Source organism: Tenrec ecaudatus, chromosome 16 (genome assembly GCF_050624435.1).
Source record: "Tenrec ecaudatus isolate mTenEca1 chromosome 16, mTenEca1.hap1, whole genome shotgun sequence".
Classification (NCBI taxonomy): Eukaryota; Metazoa; Chordata; class Mammalia; order Afrosoricida; family Tenrecidae; genus Tenrec; species Tenrec ecaudatus.
The window spans coordinates 6,434,052-6,455,774 of record NC_134545.1 but is presented as its reverse complement, the minus strand read 5'-3'; the positions used below and the strand labels follow the sequence as shown (position 1 = coordinate 6,455,774).

At 50.8% G+C, this 21,723-nt stretch overlaps 2 protein-coding genes across 2 annotated transcripts in view; both read left to right on the top strand.

The window, feature by feature from the left end:
• The first annotated feature begins 2,505 nt into the window (after positions 1 to 2,505).
• On the top strand, positions 2,506 to 17,059 carry PSMD9 (proteasome 26S subunit, non-ATPase 9). Its single transcript, XM_075534058.1, has 6 exons — positions 2,506 to 2,714; positions 7,359 to 7,461; positions 11,158 to 11,369; positions 14,249 to 14,350; positions 16,150 to 16,238; positions 16,724 to 17,059. The coding sequence occupies exons 1-6, from the start codon at positions 2,577 to 2,579 to the stop codon at positions 16,749 to 16,751; spliced, it is 672 nt and encodes a 223-aa protein (XP_075390173.1). The 5' UTR covers positions 2,506 to 2,576; the 3' UTR covers positions 16,752 to 17,059.
• Positions 17,060 to 19,217: 2,158 nt separating this feature from the next.
• Positions 19,218 to 21,723, top strand: part of CFAP251 (cilia and flagella associated protein 251) — an 82,075-nt gene continuing 79,569 nt past the window's right edge. The window contains exons 1-2 of the mRNA XM_075534164.1: positions 19,218 to 19,828; positions 20,683 to 21,494. Coding sequence (XP_075390279.1) covers positions 20,703 to 21,494 — 792 coding nt within the window. The 5' untranslated portion in view covers positions 19,218 to 19,828; positions 20,683 to 20,702. The remainder of the gene's footprint in view (positions 19,829 to 20,682; positions 21,495 to 21,723) is intronic.

Sequence of the window (21,723 nt, the reverse complement as noted above, 5' to 3'; positions counted from 1 at the left end):
ATGCTTAGCAGACTCAGTCAACTTGTACAACGAAAGATATTTAAGATCACCATTGTTATAAGGAAAAACAAAGAAGAAGAAATACGGTCTATGCACCGAGACAAGATTTTGATGATGAGAAGGCCAGGGGCAGGGGTGAGAAGGCAGAGATGAAGGTGGGGGGCAGGACAGGATAAAAAAAGATGGAGGTTTGAAGAGGAAAAAAAAAGAATAAATTAAAAATAAATTTAAAAACCCTCGAGATTCCTTCTCCTTCAGGTCTAAGTATTAGTCTAAGTGGCTAAAAAAGGGAGGAAAAGTAAAACTGAAGTAGATTTGGAGTCCTCAGATACACATTTCAAACATATGGGGGGGAAAAAAGAAAGAAAATTGTGTTCTACTCTTAGTTACTCATGGGACAGTGTTGAATGGCCCCCCCGCCTGCCCCCCACCCCCCAAGTTTCCTGGGCTGTAATCTTTATGGGAGCAGATTGCCAGCTCCTTTCTGATGTATTTGACCTTTGGGTTGGCTGCTAAATCCTTAACCACTGTACCTTTGCAGGGGGCCTTCCAAAGGCGAGTGTTGTCAAGTGCCTGCTCACAACAACCCCAGGACAATTGACGGAAACACTGCCCATCCTGTGCTTACAAACCTCTTCACCTAATGAAGAGGGGAAGTGAAAAGAGCATTGCTACAGGGTTTCAACTCCTACACGCCCAGGTTTATTCCAAACAAAACACGCTTAAACCTGTCTCCGGAATCAGTGGGTGGCTGTAGTCGAGCTCTCTCAGGACTAACACTTATCTCCTCAGGGCAGCGGTTCTCAACCTTCGAGACCCACAGGTTAAGAACGGCTGCATTAGGGAGTCTTCAAAAAAAAAAAAACAAGGTCGAAATCAAAATAGTGGCTTCTAAGGGGATATGCTAGGCCAGTTCAATCCAAAGCAAAGAGGTCAGCTCAGAAAGTCTTGGGGACTCCCCAAGGGTGAGTCTTGGTTTTCTCAAAGGACCTAGAACCAGGACAGGGCTCATTAGGAAGGGACTGTGAGAAAATGGAAAGCGGCATTTGTGAGAAAAAGGCCAGGAAAGTTGCACCGAGGAATTTTTGGTCCATTATGACAATGTACCAGCTGATTCTTTGAAGGTAGCAAGGGACAATTACGTGCTAGGAGAACTGCGTTGGGAAATCGTACCCCAACCACGACACCACACCACGACACTGATTTTGTCCATGCAACGTCTTCTTGTTCTCAATACTCAAGGAACATTGAAAGGGAACACCCGAATTGCCGTTTTGATGTGGTGTAAATCAAAGGGCGCAGGATTCGTCAGGGAAGGGTTAGCGAGATGGAAACACTGCCTTCAGACTTGGATAGCCCTACAGTGGGAGAGTATGACGAGACACAATAGAGTCCCACTTTGATTTTTTTTTTTGTTTAATAAAGATTTCTGTGAGTTTGTATCAATACTACCCCCACCCCACCCTACTCTTCTATGTGGCAGGTGCTGTGCCTCCTGCTCCATCTATTTTTTTTTCTCATTGCTTCTTCACCCTCCAGCACCTAGCATGCTGCCGGGATACAGGAAACATGCAATGAGTTTTGTTCACTTGCTGACAACGCGGTGAGATAGACTGCTATTAATATCGCACCCTTTTACAGGGGAGGCTCCGATCAATGAGGTAAAATGAGCCCACTGGCCGGGGGAAGTGGTAGGAGGCAGCATTTGAAGCCAAATTTGTCAGATCCTTTGTCACATGGGGGATAAAACACCTGAGCATTTTGCCACCTTCGTCCCCGCTGGGATGAGTTGAACTGGAGGACCTTACACAGCGCTCTGGAACGTACGTACAGTAAATGCTCCCCCTCCAACTACCATGATCCGAATTCTACCTTGCAAGTCTGGATAAAGCAGAGGTTGTACACTGGTGCAGACAGGAGCTGGAGGCACAGGGAATCCAGGGCGGATGATACCTCCAGGACCAGGGATGTGAGGGGTGATACTGGGAGGGTAGGGGGTGAGTGGGGGGGAAAGAGGGAACCGATTACAAGGATCTACATATGACCTCCTCCCTGGAGGACGGACAACAGAAAAGGGGGTGAAGGGAGACGTCGGACAGGGCAAGATATGACAAAATAATAATTTATAAATTATCAAGGGCTCCTGAGGGAGGGGGATGGGGAGGGGAGGGAGGGAAAAAAAAAGAGAACCTGATGCCAAGGGCTTAAGAGGAGAGCAAATGCTTTGAAAATGATGAGGGCAAAGAATGTACAGATGTGCTTTACACAATCGATGTATGTATGGATTGTGATGAGTTTTATGAATCCTTAATAAAATGTTTTTAAAAAAAAAACAAAAAAAACGTTTCAGGTGTTCCCCTCCCGCTACATTGTGGGACCAGTAATCCGCGCACCACAGCATCACGTGTCTCCCGGGCGTGGCGTATCGAGACCACGCCCACCACCCAAACCACGCCCACCGTCACCGGCGCTCGCGAACAACTGACGTGTTTTGACCCGTAGGCGGACCCGTAGCCACAGTCTCCTCCAGCGTCCGTAGCCAGGGAGCGGCGTAGAATCCTGGGCCAAACTCCAAGATGTCCGAGAAGGCGCCTGGGGAGAGTGAAAGCGTCCCGCGGGCCGGCGCGGTGACCGTCAGCGACGTCCAGGAGCTGATACGGCGCAAGGAGGAGATCGAGGCCCAGATCAAGGCGAATTATGACCTTCTGGAGAGCGTGAGTTTGCGGGCGCCGCGAGGCCTCCCGGCCCGGGCTCTCCCGTGGGCTGCAGGCCGCGCAGACCAATAACGAAAAGTAGTAACGGCATTGCCACCGTAGCCAGCGTTTTCCAGGCTCTCCCAAGGAGCGGTCTTTATCTTTGTCTGCTCAGCCTTTGAGGTGGGCGCTGTTACTTTCCCCAAACCTGGGGGCCGGGGGTGGGCATGACAGAATTGCTAAGGTGCAGAGAGAGGGTGGGGTTGTGGTCACCGTGTTGAGCTGCGCCCCGGGGTCACGTGCTTTGGTAACGCCCTTCCATCGGGGCTGCCTAGACTTCACTGAGCCTGAGTGGAGAGCTGGGCTGACGTGGGGGAGGGAGGCGAAGGCAGGTTCTGTCTTTCCCGCGAACTTCCAGGTGATAGTGCAGGTTTAAGGACTGTACCTTGAGGAGGCAGGATTTCTGTAGTGTGTCCTCATCTGAGGAGCCCTGGTGGCGCTGTCGTGAAGCTGTTCGGTCGCCAACCAAACGGCAACTCCGCAGGAGTTGTATGTACATCAAGATATACAACTTTGGAAGCCAGATGAGATGTTTCTACTCCGCCCTCGAGGGTTCCTATGAGGCAGAACTTATGGCAGTGGGTTTTGATTCCTGACAAATAAGGTTCCTTAAAGGTTAGGAGGAAACCAAGGCCCAGAGTGAGATGCACACCTTGCGCAGGGTCATGTAGCTTGGAAGTGGCTTGTCCCCAGATCTGGCTGGCTCCAATGCTGAATGCTGATGGAGAGTGCTCTTTGTCACCCCGTGTTTAACTGAAACACCAGTCAAGATGCAGGGGCAGGTTAAATCAAATGCATCTTATACAGGACAAGCCTTGGTGTCATGGTGGTGACGAGTTCATCTGTGATCTGCAAGGTTAGCAGTTCGAAACCGCCAGCCACTTCTCTGGAGGAAGCAGGTGTTTTCTATTCCTGTAAACAGTTACAGTCTGGGAAAGTCCAGGGGCAGTTCTATCCTGTCCTGTTGGGTCACCATGAGTCGGCATTGACGTGATGGCAGTGAGCTTGGGTTTTTGGTTTTGAGAGTGTTCTTTAGGTGATGGGAGTTAAGGTGGAGGGTCACATGGAGGCCAGCGGACTCTTAATAATGTTGACTCTGTGCTTGACGTGCGCTGGGTTTTGTGCGTGTTAAATCATGGAATCCCACCAACAGCCAGATGAAGTTAGTGTGTTTCCATGCAAAGTCACCAGGTGGGGTTATTTTCCCCCCCATGATACAAAATATTGGATATTTTCTATTGAATTTTTTTTAATTGGAAGGAAACCCATAGTCCCACTACACCAAGTGGAATTCTGACCTCAAGCTGGTTAATCTGTGCTCTCAGGCATGGTGCCTGCATGGTCTTAGATGCCACTCCGTTTCTACAGGAGGCTGTATCTACATACCTCATTGTGGCTAAGTGTCCTTAAGTTGGCTCTGACTCAGGATCCTGTGTATGATGCAGTGGAGTGCTGCCCAGCCCTGTGCCTCGCTCAGAACCCTTCCTGTGTTTGGGCCCATGATTGTAACCTGGCTGTCAGTCCCATCTTACTGAGGATCGTCCCCTTTTTTGCTGACCCTTTACCAGGCGTGATATCCTTCTCTACAACCTGGACTCTTGTGATGACGTGTCCCCTCACTTCTAAGGAATGTTCTGACTGTCCTGCTTCTAAGACAGACTTATTCATTTTTCTAGCGACCCATGCTTCTAGTCCCTTGATATTAAAAATATACATATGAAAGAAAAAATACATATGTATATGTATTCTTTTAAGTTTTTAGAATATATTTGTTTTAGAAGGAAACACTGTATTTCCACAGCATATGGGAAACCACTGTACACTGGGGCATCAAAAAGTTTGTGGAAAATGGAATGAAAAGTCTCTGGGTTTTTCCCATAAACTTTTTGAAGCCCCTCCCCCCATATAAGGTAAAAATGTATATCAAGGTGAAACAAAATATTACTTGCTTCCAGTTAGATACTGTTGCTTACTGAGAGCTTTGAGCTTGAGACTACTCTGTTTACTTAAAAAGAAGTAGAGAACAAAAACTAGCAAGCTCTAAAATAAAGCATAGGGATACATATTCCTGATCTCGAGTTGGGCAAAAACTTTGTAGATATAAGACTGAAAAAAAAAAAGTGACCCCAAAGAAAAGTAAATTTGACTCATCAAATTGGAAGTTAAAAATGTATGTTTAAAAATATTCAATGGAGAGAAGAGGGCGGGAGGGGGAAAAATGAGCTGATACCCAGGGCTTAAGTAGAAAGCAAATGTTTTGAGAATGATAAGGGCAACAAATGTACAAATGTGCTTGACATACAATGGATGGATGTATGGATTGTGATAAGAGCTGTATGGCCCCCAAAAAATGATTTTTTAAAAAAAAGAAAGTATAATGTCCCCATGACCAGTTCTTTCCTTTGCCACCAGACCAGACCAGATGGCGCCTGACTGGCAGTGCTGGGCTTTCTGATCAAAGATTCTGCAATAGAGTCCTGATCCAAAGGGGGAAACGGCAAAACATACTTTTGAATTCTCATGGACGCTAGGCTTTTCTGGAGCCATGGGACTTGGATAAATCCCTGACATTATTGCCCCGAGGTCATCTTTAAACCTGACACCAAAAACATCCCATGAAGTCTTTCTAAAGACCCAAAATAGTTTCACTTCACTATTGAAAAAAAAAAGCTGCCTTGAGTTTCTCTGTCCAGAGCTCACCATATGGGGTTAAATGGACAGCAGCAACTCCACAGAAAGATTAGGTAAGAGCCTGGAAGGCTGATGGGGGAGGAAGAACTCAAAAAGGAGGGTTGCTGTCATCTCCTTTTGTACCTGTAGAAGCCATAGGACTGGTGCATGCTTTTAGAGGTCAGCAGTTCAAACTCACCAGCCGCCCCTCAGGAGAAAAAGGAGACTGACTGTCCCTGGAAGGATTTTTTCCCCCAAATCATTTTATTGGGGGCATGTACAACTCTTATCACAGTCCATACATGCGTACATCCATTGTGTCAAGCACCTTTGTATATTTGTTGCCCTCCTTATTCTAAAAACATTTGCTTTCTACTTGAGCCCTTGGAATCAGCTCCTCATTTTTTCCCCTTCCTCCCCGCTCCCCCGTCCCTCATGAACCCTTGATAATTTATAAATTATTATTATTTTGTCATATCTTATACTGCCCAATGTCTCCCTTCACCCACTTTATTGTTGTCTGTCTCCCAGGGAGGGAGGAAGTTATATGTAGATCCTTGTAATCGGTACCCCCCCTTTTTATTTTGTTCCCCCTTTCCACCCCACTTTCCCTCCACCCTCCCAGTATTGCCACTCTCAGCACTGGTCCTGAAGGGATCATCTGTCCTGGATTCCCTGTGTTTCCAGTTCCTATCTGCACCAGTGTACATCCTCTGGTCTAGCCAGGTTTTTAAGGTAGAATTGGGATCATGATAAGTTGGCGGGGGGAGCATTTAAGAACTAGAGGGAAGTTGAGTGTTTCATCGATGCTACGCTGCACCCTGACTGGCTCGTCTCCTCCCTGCTGTAGAGATTTACAGTGCGTACTGTTGCTCTGCCTCAGAATCGACTTGATGGCATTGGGTTTGGGTTTGGGTGTTCGCTATCTCCAGTCTCAACAAGAGCAGCAAAAATAAAACTCGAACAAGAGAGAAGAAAGAAGTGAAGCAACAGTGCAGGAAATTCAGGATATCCTCAGCCCCTTCTTCCAAAGAAGGTCACTCTCCCAGGCCTGAGGACCAGGTCTTGGGGTTTATCTTTTTGGGGATCACTGCCCAACCCACTGCACCTTGGTGCCAGGCACCGACCAGCTCATTCATTCCCAGGACTGGTAGGTGGGGAGGCATGGGGTTCTGATTCCTTCCTATGTGATATGCAAGGAAGCCCAGCCCTGGAGAGCCGAGGCTTTCAGCCCGGGGCCCACACTTGTACAGGCACCGTGAGAGTCACCGCAGTGTGACCCAGCCAAGCCCCAGCCGTACCCCAGGTGGCTTGGTGTGTCATTTTTTTGCCCGAAGTAGACAATGCCTTAAAAATATCAAAACAAATGTTTCGACTCAAGGAGGTGAAACAGCTCCAAAGATAGCAAAGGCGAGGGCTGCCTCCCTCTGCAGATCCCCAGCCACCTGGCTCCGCCTGGAGGCCCCAGTGGGAACCGCGCCTCCTTCTGGAGATACCCTCACTCTGTTCTCAGAGCACTAAGCTGCGACCCCCCTCCCACCCCCAGCTGGATGTTACGTAGGGCTTCCACTCCCTCTCACCACCAAGGACCCTGTCCTTGGGTTTGGAGGAGTCACAGATGGAGTCTGGCCTTGGGGTGCTGATAACACCCCCCCACCACCACCACCAGGAGACTCTGGGTTATCTGCACCGCTCTAACTTCAAAAACGGAGAATGTGTCCCTGCATGACTGGTAATCTGAAATGTGCGTGGTGGGAGATAGTGCCACCCCCCGGGGCTGGCGGGAGTGAGCAGCACCTGGCAGGTAACGCCTTATCCCGTCACGGTCCTATCACGCCTCCCTTGTTATCACCGCACAGCTGTGGCCGGAACTGGGGAGCCGGAGCAACTTGGTGGGGAACCTTGTTAACCATGTTTATTTTCTCCCCCCGTTAGCAAAAAGGAGTCGGGATGAGCGAGCCCCTGGTGGACTGCGAAGATTACCCCCGGTCAGACGTGGACCTGTATCAGGTCCGAAGCGCGAGGCACCGCATTGTCTGTGAGTGCTGAGTGACCCGCCTTGTCGGGATGCGTGCCTTGTACCTGATGAGAGCCAAGGGAACGGGTTGGATTCCGGTGGTGGTGTGGTGCCACTGAGGCGCAACAGACCCTGAGAGCAAACAGAAGGCAACCTTGCTGGGCCTTGCACCATCTTCAGCAGCTTCTCAGTGTCTGAGCCCACAGTTGTAGCCATAGTTGTGTCCGTCCGTCTTTTACTCGGACCTGCGAAGGGTTCTGATTTTACAGTGGCATTGCTATGTTGAGAAGGAGCCTTGGAGGCAGCGGTTTTAAGGGCTGGGCTGCTGACAAGCGTCAGCACTGGGAGCCCGCCAGCACGGCCGGGGAGACAGGTGTGCCCGTCTGCTTCCCTAACGGGGGGCAGCTTGGCGAAGCCCGGGCGGCCGTTCTCCTCTTACGACGTTGCTAGAGGCGGGATCAACTGGATGGGAAAAGATCTGAGTGTTTTTTTGTTTAGTTCTTCTTTTCTTGTAATCATTTTATTGGGAGCTCTTACATCTCATCCCAATCCATACATTCATCCAGTGTGTCAAGCACATTTGCACATATGCTGCCATCATTTTCAAACATTCTCTTCCTACTTGAACCCCTGATATCAGTGCCCCTTTCTTCCCTCTCCCCCGCCCACCCGCCCGCCCTCGTGACCCCTTTCCTACTGCTCTTAGTATATTAAAAATAATTATGGTAAAGTATACATAACAAAACATTCCAACTAGTTTTATTTGTATTAATGCAGCGTAGTAGCATTAATACACTTACTGTGTTGTTCAACTATCACCACTCTGTGGCCCAATTTTTTCATCACCCCCTCAAAAAATTGCTGGACCCCTGAGTGAACACTTCCATTTCTCCCTCCTACCCACCTCTGGCAATCTGCCACTAGCAAACGTGGATCCCCATGCATCTCCCCGTTCTGGGCCTGGATCCCAGCTCGAAAGTTCCCCCGTCCAAGTTCAACATGGGGGAGGGGGAATGGAATAGAGGTGGGAGGAGCAAAAGGTCCTATGCCAGCTAGCATCCCCTTTGAAATTCCCTTCTGGGGAAAGTGATGGGGCAAGAGGAGGCAAAAGAAAACAGACCCAAGCTCTAGGAAGCAAAGGCATAGGTAGGGAGATTAACAGACGTGTGCACTTATATCAATACATTAAGCCATAACAGTAGTGGTATTGGCCTATGTATGTCTATTTATAAGGCAACACAGGCTGCAGACTGGCCTTGGGCCTCGGCTCATACCTTCCCTCAGTACAAGAACACTTTTTTCTAACAAATTGGCATTCTGTGATGCTCAGCCCCCTCACCCTAAATTATCGCTGAAGACAAAATGGATGCATAAGCAGATGTGGCGAAGACAGGATGGTGCCCAGCTATTAAAATTCAGTGTCTGGGGTCTTAAAGGCTTGAAGTTAAACAAGTGGCCATCCAACAGTGTAGCAACACTCCCATATGGAAGAAGCACACCCTCCGGTGCGATCATGAGGTGGCATCGAGACTGGGTAACGGGCATCAGAAGATTCACAACAAACAGAAAATAAACAAAAATGCATTGGTGAGAATGGAGAGGGGTTGGAGTGGGGACCCAAAGCCCATCTACGGACAATGGAGTATCCCTCCATAGAGGGATCACAGGGAGGGGGTGAGTCAATCGGTGTAGTAGAGCACTAATGGGTCACACAATATACTTCTGTTTCCTGGAGACCTCCTCACCCCCCCCCCCCACTATCATGACCTCAGTGCCGTCTCCCAATCTAGACTAGATGGGAGCATGTACATACGTATAGGCAAGAGGTAAAACTCACAACACATGGAACCAGGAACAGGAATGGGAACAGAGATGCCAAAAGGTAGGGGGAAGGAGGGGGCACCGATCACAATGCATGGCATATAACCACATACTCCCAGTCAGGGGGATTAATAGTAGAAATAGAGGGGAAGGGAAAGGGCAGTCAGAGTGAGATTTGAAAATAATTAACTATCTATAATGTATCGGGGCCATGAGGGTTTTTTTTGGGGGATGAGGGGGCCAGAGGAAAAAGGAGAAGCTGATCCCAAGGGCTCAATGGAAAGTCAATGTCTAGAAAAGAAAGATGGAATATATGTACAAATGTGTCAGATACAATTGATGTATGGTTTGTAACAAGAGTTGTAAGGGCCCCCAATAAAGTGATAAAAAAAATAATAAATTCCCTTCCAAGGATCCCCCCTGTCCAGATGGTTCAGCTTGTGTCTCTGCCTACAAGAAAGGCTGGGAGGAGGGTGTCCCCCAGGCTGCTGTGGCTGCTCGGTTCCGTGCTGACTCCTAGTGACCCCAGGGGACAAAGTGGAACTGCCCAGCAGGGTTTTCTTGACCGCCGTTTAAAACATTGTGAGGGTGCTGTAGGTTTGCCGGTGCTGCCTGTCTACAGAGCGTGCTGGTTTTCCATTCATTTGACAACACGATGGTGTCACAGCACTCTTCCCACTTCCTCCCAGGGTTTTCCCGCTTTCTTCTGGGCTGTAATCGGTTGGGAGGCAGCTCGCCAGGTCTTGGTGGTCTCCATCCCGAGGCATCGCTGGCCAGAGGGAACTGCCAGCCTTGGGTGACAGCTGAGTGCTCACGCATCTTGGGGACACCTTGGCACTCCACCATCAAAACCAAACCCATTACTTTGAGGCAATTGCAACTCGGAGCAACCCTGTCAGACAGCATCCGTCTGCTCCGTAGATTGCTGCCACTCTTGATCTTTGCCTCGTCTTTCTCCCTCGGAGCAGCTGGGGGGTTACCCCTGGAGACCTTGTGCTTAGCAGCCCACTAGTGACTGCAGTCTGCCAGCAGGGCTCTTTACTCCACCGCAGGCATGGTGTTGTCATCTTGCACTGGGGGGCTGGGGTGTGCCCATGACCCATAATGCCTCAGGGCCCCTGCTTGGCCCCAGCAGGAAAGGGGCAGAGGACCCATGGTTGGATATGCCTGGGCAGGGGTGGTCCTCAGGAGGCTGCTTCTCACACTCCCCAAGGCCGTTATGCCAGTGAACTGCTTCTTAGCAGTGTGGGATTCTGGGAGCTGCTTTTAAGATTAAAAACACTGCTCTCTGGCTGCAGAATGCTGCCAGGGTGCTGGCTGGCCCACAGACCACATCTTGTTGGACGAGAGGCCACAGCGGGGGCTCCCAGCTCCTGGAACCGCTCCAGTGTGGGGTGTCCCCAGGATTCTGAACGCAGAGCCCTAAGAGTACATTGGAATGCCCTTGATCCCCAGTGCTCCTCACCCCGTTGGTCGCCCACCACACCTGCCCACTGGATATGTTTTCACCTGGCCTCCTGCACTAGCCTGGGAAGGACCCCTGCTGGGGCAGCCTAGTCCCTTCCTATCACTGATGGATAGCTGGTCCCAGGCTGACCTTCCTGAGGGTGGGCGCTCTGTCTTGCTCACTGACTGGGCCTCAAGACCCAGCCCAGTGTCTGCCACTAGCAAAAGAAAACTGAACAGCTGCCCCTAAACCAATTCTGACTCCTGGTACCCTACGCGACCCTTTCAAGGCCAGGACCTTTTGGAAGCCCAAAGCCAGGCGTCTTTCAAAGGAAGCTCTGGGTGGGTTCCAAAGGCCCACTGTGTCCCCAAGGACTCATGTGGGTGGTGCGCCCATTAGCATGCCCTGAGTGATGGCCAGAGCCCCTGACTTGGTGCTTGTCCCCACAGGCCTGCAGAATGACCACAAGGCGGTGATGAAGCAGGTGGAGGAGGCCTTGCACCAGCTACACGCAAGGGATAAGGAGAAGCAGGCTCGGGACCTGGCTGAGGCCCAGAACGAGGCCCAGAGCCAGAGCCCAGATCTGAGTGAGAGTCCCTGCCCCACGCAGGCCTTTGCCAAGGTCAACAGCATCAGCCCCGGCTCCCCCGCCAGCCTTGCAGTAAGTCAAAGCTTGCCCGTGCCCCCCATCTCACCAGCTCTGTAGGCCATGTGGCCTTGGGTGGGGGGCGGGGGCAGCGATGAGGTCACACAGCCACTGAATAAGCACTGAACTTCAGAGGAGCATCCCTTGCCGTCCGCCTTGCTGGTGGGCTCAGAGTGTGCTAAGGGCCCCAGGAGGAACTGTTCTTGGGGATCATTTTAAGCATGGCGCTGACTTAACGTGGTCATGGTGCTGCACCCGGCTTCCTGATGCTGGATGGGGGGGTGACAGCATTCCTCACCTGTTGGAAGCGGCCAGCTCGGGGTAAAGCCAGAGTGCATTCACAGACGTCACCAAGACTTCCTGCTCTTTTTAGCTTTGCTGACCCCCATCCCCAGGAAGCCCCTCTTCTGCTTTCTGTCCCTGCCATGTCCCTCTGGTCTTGGTGTCTGGCTCCTGAGTGCTGTTGTCCAGGGTGATCTGTGCTGTAGCCCGGAGCAGAGTGCCAGCCTTCTTTACTGCTGAGTGGATACAGACCACGGGCCACATCTGTTCCTCACTTGATGGGCATCTGGGCAGTTCCCAGCATTTGACTGTGAATATGCAGGCCTGAGTGTGTGAGCAGTGTGTGTGTGTGTGTGTGTGTGTGTTGAGAGAGATCTGCCTCAAGGACATGGCTTAGCTGGTTGTAGAGGTTGGCAAGTCCCAGCCCATGGGTCAGTCAACAGGCTCACGTAGCTGCAGGGGTAAGGGACCTAAGGTTGGCAGGTAAGATGGCCACTGCTGACCCACAGGGTCGGTGGCTATAATCGGGCATTGGCTTCTTGATCTCCTTTCATAACGTGGGTCTGTAGCATGTCTGGATCTGTCACAGTTGTCATCTTGCTGGGCATCCCCTGAGCCCCCAGGTGCAAACTGCTGCAGGTTGGTGGGCACACACACAGGATTTTTTTTTCGAGATTAGGGCAGGAGTGAAAGTATACAGAGCACATTGGTGTTTTATTCAGCGGTTCACACACGTCTTGTTCCGTGACAGCGACCACAGCCCCAGCATGCCAGCGCTCTTCCTGCTTCCCACTCTTCCTCTCCTTCCCTGCTGCCTCCACAGTTTACTCCTGGCAAATGCTGCCCCTTGACCTTTTCTTTTCTCTCTTTCTCTCTCTCTTTTCTCATTTCTTGTGTTTGAAAATGTGTTAGTCCAGGTAGACTAGAGAAACAAATCCATAGAAACTCATAGGTGTATAAGAGAGTTTTAAGTAAAGGGCAATTGTACATTAACAAAGTATCCCAACCCAATTCAGTCCAAGCTCATAAGTCCAGTGTTAGCCTAGCCCATATGTCTGATACCGGTCTATAAAGTCCTTTTCAGACTCACGAAACATATGCAATGATGCCAAATGCAGGACGATCGCTGGCCAGTGGGTAGAAAGTCTTGTGGCTCCAGTGGCATAAGCATCTCAGTGCTGGCAGGGGTCTCTGTGTGGCTTCTCGGGCTTCAGAGGTCTGGTTACATCGGGGTAGCTGCATGTGGCTTCTCCTCAGGGATGTCTCACAGGAAGTGAGCAGAGAGAGAAGGCGTCTTCCGCCTCCAAGGAGGAAATACTGGAGCTCCCAGAATTCTCAGGAGAAGCCATGCCCATACACAGGCCTCATTGGTTATATCTTGATTGACAGACCAGGCTCCACCCCTTCACTCATAATCCTTTCACGTCCCACATTGACACCAGATTATGTGACGAGCACAGAAATATTCTTAGATGTCATCTTTGGCCAGAGGTTCTTTGCCAGAGTCCTTAACCACACCACTGCCACCAGCCCCAGAGGCCCACCCACTCCCCTGCTTCCTTGTCATCATAGGCCTTCATCAGGCTGGTTTGATGTTCAGCACCCATGGCCCTCCCTGACTTTACACACACACACACACACACACACACACACACACACACGCTCCGCTCCTCCCAGTTGGATGGGAGCTTGATTAAGCCTCCGGCAGCTTCAAGAGTTTCATGTGTGAAGCCACCAAGGGGCCTCAGCACCCCGGGAAGCAGCAATGCCTCTTGACCCTGGTGACGGCTTACTGGAGCCGAGACTTGAATACACCTGGCCTTCCACTCCCATGCAGCTTGGAGGTGGCAGGGCAAGAGCATCCTTAGATCTTGCAGGCGGCTTATTCTAGTGAGTGCGGGCTCCCGGGATGTGACCGTTCCTCCTATGGGCCTGTCCATCCTGTGGGGAAAACTGAGGCATGGAGCTGAGTTCAGTTCTGGGCCTGAAGGGTGACTTAAGGGCCAGAGTCTGGGGCACTCACCAGCTTCTATCAGACTGCTAAGCCTGGTCTCTGATGATTTTGAGTTCTGGTCTACATTTTTCTCCCACTCTATCCAGGCCCTGTTAATGAGACTCTTTTCAGAGCAGTAAGCAGTATAGCTGGGCACCATCTAGTTCTTCTGGTCTCAGGGTTGCTGTGGAAGCTGATGGTCCTGTGGTCCATTAAGTACATTGGAGTTATTGTTTCCAAGCATCTTTGGTTTCCTTCAGTCCTTTGCTCTGGACAGGGAAAGACTAAGTAGTTGTGTCTTAGATGGTTGCTTGTGAGCTTCTCAAGAGATCCTAGTCCCTACTCACCACGGGCAGATGTAGAATGGGATCTTTGTGGACTACACTGTGCCAACTGACCTTGGTGCCCTCTGAGACCATGGTCCCGAGCCTTCAGAAGACCCCTGGAGGAAATGGCTCGTTTGTCCTCCACCCCTTCCTGCTTGAGGCTTCCAAATCCCCAAAGTTTCTTCCTGCAGAAAGCCAGCTCTTTCCCAGAATCTCACCCTAGGGCTGGAAAAGTATCCCAGCAGCGCCAGAGCATGGCTCACCGCTGGTCCTGTTCTCCCTTCTCTCCGCAGGGTCTGCAGCTGGAGGATGCGATCGTGGAGTTTGGCTCTGTGAACGCCCGGAACTTCCAGTCTCTGCAGAACGTGGCCAACGTAGTCCAGCACAGTGAGGGGGTGAGTCAGCCGTTGGGGCGGCTGGTCAGCATGCTCTGGCAGGAAACACTTTTCTCCCGGCCCTCATCCTGACCCTGTAACCTTGAGATTCGGACCTGGGCTGTGCCATCTCCGGGTTTCTTGTGGGTCATGACCTCACAACAACACTATAGGCCTGTAGAGGGAACGGTGCCCCAAGAGAGGCAGGCGTTCCTTAGGCACAGAGCATAGAGCAGAACCTAGGAGGACAAGGGGGTAAGCACACGCACAGGGAGCCCTGGTGGCCCTGTGAGCTAAGCCCTGGGCTGCTAGCTGGAGGTCGGTGGTTTGAACTCACCAGCCGCGCTGCACGGCAGTCTGTTCCTATAAAGAACGAGTCCTCCTAGGCGATGCCGCTCTGTCCTGTGGGACGGCTCTGAGTCAGGCTGGGGCCTTTCCCATCCTCCAGAGGACTGCCTCCGTTTTCCTCAGGCCCCCCTCCCAGTGCCTGCTCCCACTCCCTCTCCAGCCAGTTCGGCTGCGCCCCAGAGGGTGCTCGGAGTCAGAATGGATTCTGTGGTGGTGAGTCGGGTCTTTCTGCTTTGGGCCCAGTTGTCCTACTGTCTTCTGTTTCTAGCAATCGAGCTGGAAAACGGCATCTTATTTGTCATTTTATTTGGTGTGTGTTCCCTCTTGCTTGAATTTTTTTTAATTGTAAAGAAATTAATGTATGTCCTGGAGACCTCAGGGCACAAATGGTTAAGTGCTCAGGGGCGAATGGTCAGGTGGGTGGTTCAGCCTCACCAGCAGCCCCACGGGAGAACGACCCGGGGCTCTCTGCGTGCCAATCAGCTCAATGCCGCTTAACAACATTGACACGTGGCAAAAAGTGTTAACGGTCCAGAAAGATCTAAGAGGAGAAGTCTTTCTGCTTTTGCATCTTCTGCAAGTAAGCACTCCGGCAGTTTGTTATTGGTTTAGCTATGTATTCTTCTAGAAGATTTTGTATCCACGAAACACTACACCTGTTCTTCAGAAAATAGGTCCCAGTAGGATTAGACTCGGCAGTTTGGTTGTTTCAATGTGAAAAGTTTCATTCCGTCTATTTGGATCACACCCTGTTGATGGGCCTTTGGGGTAATTCAGTTTTGAATTCATCCACAGCCTCGGACTGAGTGCTTTATTCAAGTATCTTAGCCTCTCGCAGAGCATCTGGTTGGCGATGTTTGCCCAGTGTGTAGAATGTATTTAGTGCCGCTGACTTGTACACCTACGATAGGTGCCATGCCAAGCCAAGTCTTTTCTCACACAGACAGTTACAGCTTTGGATGCAGTTTGTGCGCATGTGCATGGGTGAAAGTTCACAGAGTTGATTGGTTTTCCACATAACCGTTCATACTCCTGTTGTTTCGTGGCATTGACTGTCACCCCCACAGTGGAAAGCACTCTTCCCCCTCTCCCCTGCCGCAGACTCCCCCTGCTCACCCTCGAAGTCTGTCTGTGATTTGGCCGCCAGTTGAGCCATGAGGGTGAGCTCAGCTAGGCTTGAAAGGTGTTTAAAAGCTATATCTCTCGAGGGTTGGTCAAATATATTTTACCACCATTTTTCAATTTTCCTGTCCGTACCTTTTGTTGTTGTCACGCGTGTCCTCAGGATGATGGTGTGAGCTCCTAGCCCCTCCACAAAAGCCCGGGTGGCTCCAGAAGTCTCAGACCTCCCCCCACCCCTGCCCACAGTGTGCTTAAACTGAAAATCCTTTCCAGTGTGGCGGTGAAGAAGATGATCTTGGCATTTGTGTGCTGATGAGATGGAGCCTAAAACGAGCATGTTTGCCTTCCAGAAGCCGCTGAATGTGACCGTGATCCGGAGAGGGGAGCGGCATCAGCTTAGGCTTGTCCCAACACGCTGGGCGGGCAAAGGACTGCTGGGGTAAGGTGCCTTTGTCCATCCCCTCACACACAGTGCTGTTGGGTTAGCTACAGAGCTGGGGCTGGGCGTGAGCCATGGGGAGTTGTGGGAACCCCCAGAGTGCAGCACAGGAGTGTCTGATGAGGCAGGTGGGCAAGGGACCCTGGACAGTCTCTAGTCTCTTTGGGGCCGGGTACAATGATCTTACAATAGCTCCTAAGGAACCCCATAGCATAGGACACCATGCATTGGGCTGCAGGTCGAACGCTCCAGCTGCTCCGACGGAGAGAGAGGTGTACAGCTTTGGAAACCCTTGGGAGACATTCCACACTGCCCCGTGGGGCTGCTAGAACCGGAAGTTGCCCGACGGTAGTGGGTATCCAGTAGCTGCACATCTGCTTCCCAAGCCTGGAAGAATGCAAGCAGGAAGCTCCCGGGGCCTGCCTTCTGATCTGGGATGGAGCCACCCAGCCCTAAGCCTTCTGTTGTTGTTTTTCTCCTTCCAGCTGCAACATTCTTCCTTTGCAGAGATGATCTTCCCTGGGGAACAGAAACAGGGAAGCCTCTCCCATGCAGGGACCTCCTCACCGGATGCTTACAGAGCTGGAGGCGGCCAGCAGCCTGGTGCCGGAGTGGTGGGAAGGCTGTGGCCTCAAGATGGTTCCGTCTGCATGAAGGCCTTGTGCAAACCCGACCGGTACCTCTCGGCTCGAAACCACGCTACCGCCCTAAGTGGGCGAGGGAGCAGGGACTGCTCTGACAGGGTCTATATTACTTTCTTCTTGTTGCAAAATCTTTCTTTTTCCCCCAAATAAATGCAGTTTTACAGTGTGCTGACATGACCCCAGTGTCACCCCAGCTACATTTCTGACGAACCTCTCCAAGCTCGGTTCAGCTGTGGGCAGGAACATCCTAAGGGACCCCCTCCCTGGGAAAGTCCGATGAGCAGTAGAACCAAAGGCAGGATTCGTCGCATGTTGCACGGAGCCATCGTTGCTTCTGGGATCCGAAACCTCCCGGTAGCTCTGTGCACCCTCAACCGCTTGTCTCGAAGAACCACAGCCACTGTCTTTGGAGAGCCAGGGAATCCTGCATCCTTCCAGAACCATGCACAGCGGTGTTGGCTATTCGTCTGTATTCCACCAGGGGGCAGCAAGCTTCCCCATAACCTCTAAGCTGGCAAATCACCACCCATCTGTGTGGAATTGATTCGTATTCTAAAGAACAGACCGGCACAGAACTGCCACGTGGGGTTTCCCAGGCTGCCACCTTTATAAAAGTAGTTTGCCGGGTCTCTCTCCTGCAGAGCAGCTGGTGGGTTCCAACCAGTGGAGAGCTTTAACCAGTGCACCACCAGGGCTCCTTTTGTGCAGGGCTTCAAGGACCAGGAATTCTGATAATGCCATCTGACATGGCTGGGTGGAGCCACGAGGAGCCTGAAGGGGGAGGTGGGGGGAATTGTAGCATCAGTCTCATAATAGCAGCTCCTGTCTGCTGCTGTTCTGTTCCACAGCAGTAACAAAGTACCACCAAGTGGGTGACTGACAGCAATAGAAGTGTATCCTGGCACATTTCTGGACACCAACTGCCCCCAAACTACCAAGCTCACACAGCTGTTGAGTTAATTCTGTCTGGTGGTAACCCCATTGGGTGGGGCAGAACTGCCCATAGGATTTCCTTTCTAAAGCCGTCATCCTTAGGGCGCAGGTCACCAGGTCTTCACTCCCGCTGAGCATTGGACAGCTTGGAACAGCAGTGCCCTTAACCACTGCATCTCCAGGGCACCTCCTGGAACCACCAGGGCGGAGCACACACCCTTCCTTGATGTGTGGCATCTGCACCTTGGCTGTTTCTACCCTGCTTTCAGACCAGGGCTATTGTGTAAAAGGCCCAGGTGTACTTGACGTTGCCGACAGGACCACAGTATTTGCAGACCGGACTGCCTGGAAGTGCAGGCTCCTTGTATTTTCTCTCCTTTCACCTGTTCAATGGTTTTCGGCATGCCTCTTTCCTCCTCTCTGTTTATTACTGCAGTTTTTGTGGATCACTTCCTGCAGAGGAAAGGCCGTGTCCCCGGGGGCTGGCTTTGCTTGGTCTAGAGGCAGATACAGGAGCCCTGGTGGCACAGTGGTTAAGTGCTCAGCGAGCCACTGAAATAAGCCTTTGGAACCACTAGCCACTTTGAAGGAGAAAGCGTGGCAGTCTGCTTCTGTAAAGAATGACAACTTTGAACCCAATGGGACAGCTGTACTGTGTCAGATGGAGTTGCTCTGAGTTAGAATTCACTCACTGAGTTTGGTTTGAGACACAGATAACAGCCTGCCCTGAGGGGAGTCTATTAAAATGTGCTCCGGAAGCTCTTCTGTTCCCCCAAACTGTCTATCCCTCCTTGGCCCCACAGTATAGTCAAGAGAGGTGCTACATTTACCATCTTACAAATTTGTGTTCAAATTCCATAACCTCAAGTCCCAGGTGACAATAAACTTATCTTCCACTATCCCATTAATCGTTTTCCCTTTTCGTGAGGGCCCTGATGGTGTAGGGGGTTATGTGTTGGGCTGTGATCTGCATGGTCTGGCCTTTCTACTCCGGTAAACAATTAAGTCTCAGAAACCCACAGGGGTCACTGAGTTGGCAGTGACTCGATGGCAGTGAGTTTTTTCCTTTGCAGAGACATCGGCGAGCCCTGGTGGTGCACTGGTTCAAGCCACTAGCTGCTGACCCAGAGATTGGCAATTTGAACCCACCAGCAAGTAAAGGCCTGGTGATCGACTTGTATAAAGTTGATAGCCTGGAACCCTGACGGGGCAGATGTACTGCGTCCTCCAGGGTTGGTACGATTTGAAATCCATGGCAGCGGATAGACATATTGATCAGTTTATCAACATCGGAGTTTTGGTTAGTGACAGCTGAGTTGATGGCTACGACTGGTAACCCCAAAGGGGTGGGGATGGGGGTGTCTGTTTAACCGGTCGCAGCGCTGAGGGCCTCGCTCAGTACTCTTTTCCGTAGGCTGTGGTCTGCGAGATGTGTGCTGAGCTTCCCTTTGACTTAAAACAGTCCCCCAAACCAGGCTGGCTTTTTAAGTAGACATTTTTAATGTCACAGCGAAGCATCCGCCGGTGCAACCATTTTTACAATTCAGTGACACGTATTCCCCTGTAGGCAGTCGAGTTTGGCTGTAGGACTTTGAGACAGGAGCGGCTGGCTGCTCGGGACCCCAGCCAACTAAAGCTCAACACAGAAAGCCCGTGTGAGGAGACGGGAGCGCCCGAAGGGGTGCTGCCCCGGGAGAATGGAACGTGCCTATTTTTAGTTGGGTTCTGGCAAAGAAGTTTACTTTTGCAAATGTAACCTCTGTCAAGTTGTCCCAAAGTCAGATTTGGCAGTATTGGCCGCTGCGGCGCCTCCCGCTGGGGCCGGCAGGGGGCGTGCCGGCCTCGCTCGCAGACACGCCCTGGGCACGTGACCCGCCGTCAGCCTCCTTGCTTTACAGTCTGTCGCAAGCGGCAGTGGCGGCGGCAGTTACCATGGGCACTGGGGCTTGGGTGGCAACCGTAACTAAGGAGTCTGGATCCCAGGACGTCTGCTGGAGGGTCGAGGGATTTCAGGTAACGGAGGCCCCGGAGAAGGCGAGCTCCGTGAGTCTGGGTTTCCAGGACAAGAGAAAAGGGGCCTCCCACCCCCCGCCACCCCACCCCACCCCGGGGGTCCCACGGGGCTTGGACAAGGTTTGGAGCATTTGGAAGGGACCTGAACCTTGTGGTCCTTTTTCAAGTGGGAGAACCGAGTCATAAAGGTGTCTGCGGTGTGAACGGGACTCCGTCACCTCAACTCTGCGAACCGCAGACTCTGGCTAGTAAGGAACAAACCAGAGCGTGTCTATGTTACAGGGCTCTGCCCTCAGAGCCGACATCCATGGCCTCCCATTGCTGGAGCCGAAGGTCCGGGAACGTGTTGAGTAGGTTGTGAACGGACAACCCAATCCTCAGGAATCCTCCTTTTTAGTTTAGGAGCAAGTAAGACTGAGGGGAAGAGAGACCTGCCCAAGATTGCTGAGCAAGGGAAGGGTGAAACTGGGTGAGATTCACCCCTGGCACAGGCTGTCTGCAAAGCCCCCGCTCTTATCATCCAGCTTTTTCTCTTAGTCCCATTGTTATATATGTGACAAATGCCTAGATTGTGCATTCTGCCGCCTGTGAGAATATCAATTTATTAAATTTTTTATAATGTGCATATATTTAAAATAGGGCAAGGGGCTGCAATTATCCCTAGAAGATGACCGACCCAGAGAATCAATATATTTACGAGGTTTAGGATGGGCTTTCCTGACATAGGCTGTTCTTTTTATCCCTGTGGGAAAGACCTTGAGCTGGTGTGGCACAATTTTATGCATAAGTTGTTGTGCCAGGAAATTAAAAACAGAGGGGCCTATTCATTATTACTGTCAATTTTTTTTTTCTAGAGAAAACTGTATAGGCAAGCATGTCCGATGCAAAAGAAAACCCACTCGAAGAAACAGAAAAAGATGAAGAAGCAGAAGATTATAATTCAAATGACCAAAAGAGAGAAGGGGAAGAAGAATTTAATCCAAATGTCGAAAATATGGAAGAAGTCGAAGAATACAGCCCTCATTACAGAGGAGAAGAAGGAGAAGACAACTCAAATTACCAAAAGATAGAAGAATATGATCAGGATTTCCAACAGGTACAAGGAAGAGGAGGAGAAGGAGGATATAATTCAAATTCCCAAAGAATAGAAGAAGAGGGGCAAGATGAAGAATACCATCCAAATTACCAAAGTACAGGAGAACAATTTAATGCAAATTACCAAACATTAGAGGGAGGAACAGAAGAATATAGTTCAGATTACCAAAGGGCAGAAGAAGAGGGCCCATATTATCAAAAGGAGGAAAGCGAAGACTATAATCCAGATTACCAGGACGGAGAAGAAGAGGGGGAGGAATATAAACCACATTACCAAAAGGTAGAAGAACAAGGCAAAGAAGACGAAGACGAACATGCAAATGACAAGGTGGACAAAGGAAGAGAAGAAGAAAATCTGAGTTCGGACAAAGGGGGCAGGTTAGCAAAGATGAAGTCTCAGGGGAAGGCAGCTGGAACCAAGGCAATGGAAGGACGGAATGAAGACGGGCAGGAGGAGGAGCTTACAGAAGATGAAATCATCACGGTGCCCCAAAAAATCACCAAGGCTATGCTAAGTTTTGAGCGACTCATGCTTCCTGGTTCTCATTCAAGCCTGCCAGGAGCTTCCATCGTAAGTAGTATTCATTCATCTATTTGCTGAGACCCATCAATCAAATGCTGAGTATACAAGGAGGCTATGGGTGTACAAGACCTAACAAGACACAGTCCATTTCTTAAGGAACTTCCAGGGTGTGTAGACAGAGGCAGACACCACCGAACACTACAAAATAACTGAAGGATGTGCAAGGAGATTTGAAAGGGGCTTTTATAACTCAGCTTGGAGGATTGTCAAGGAAAGC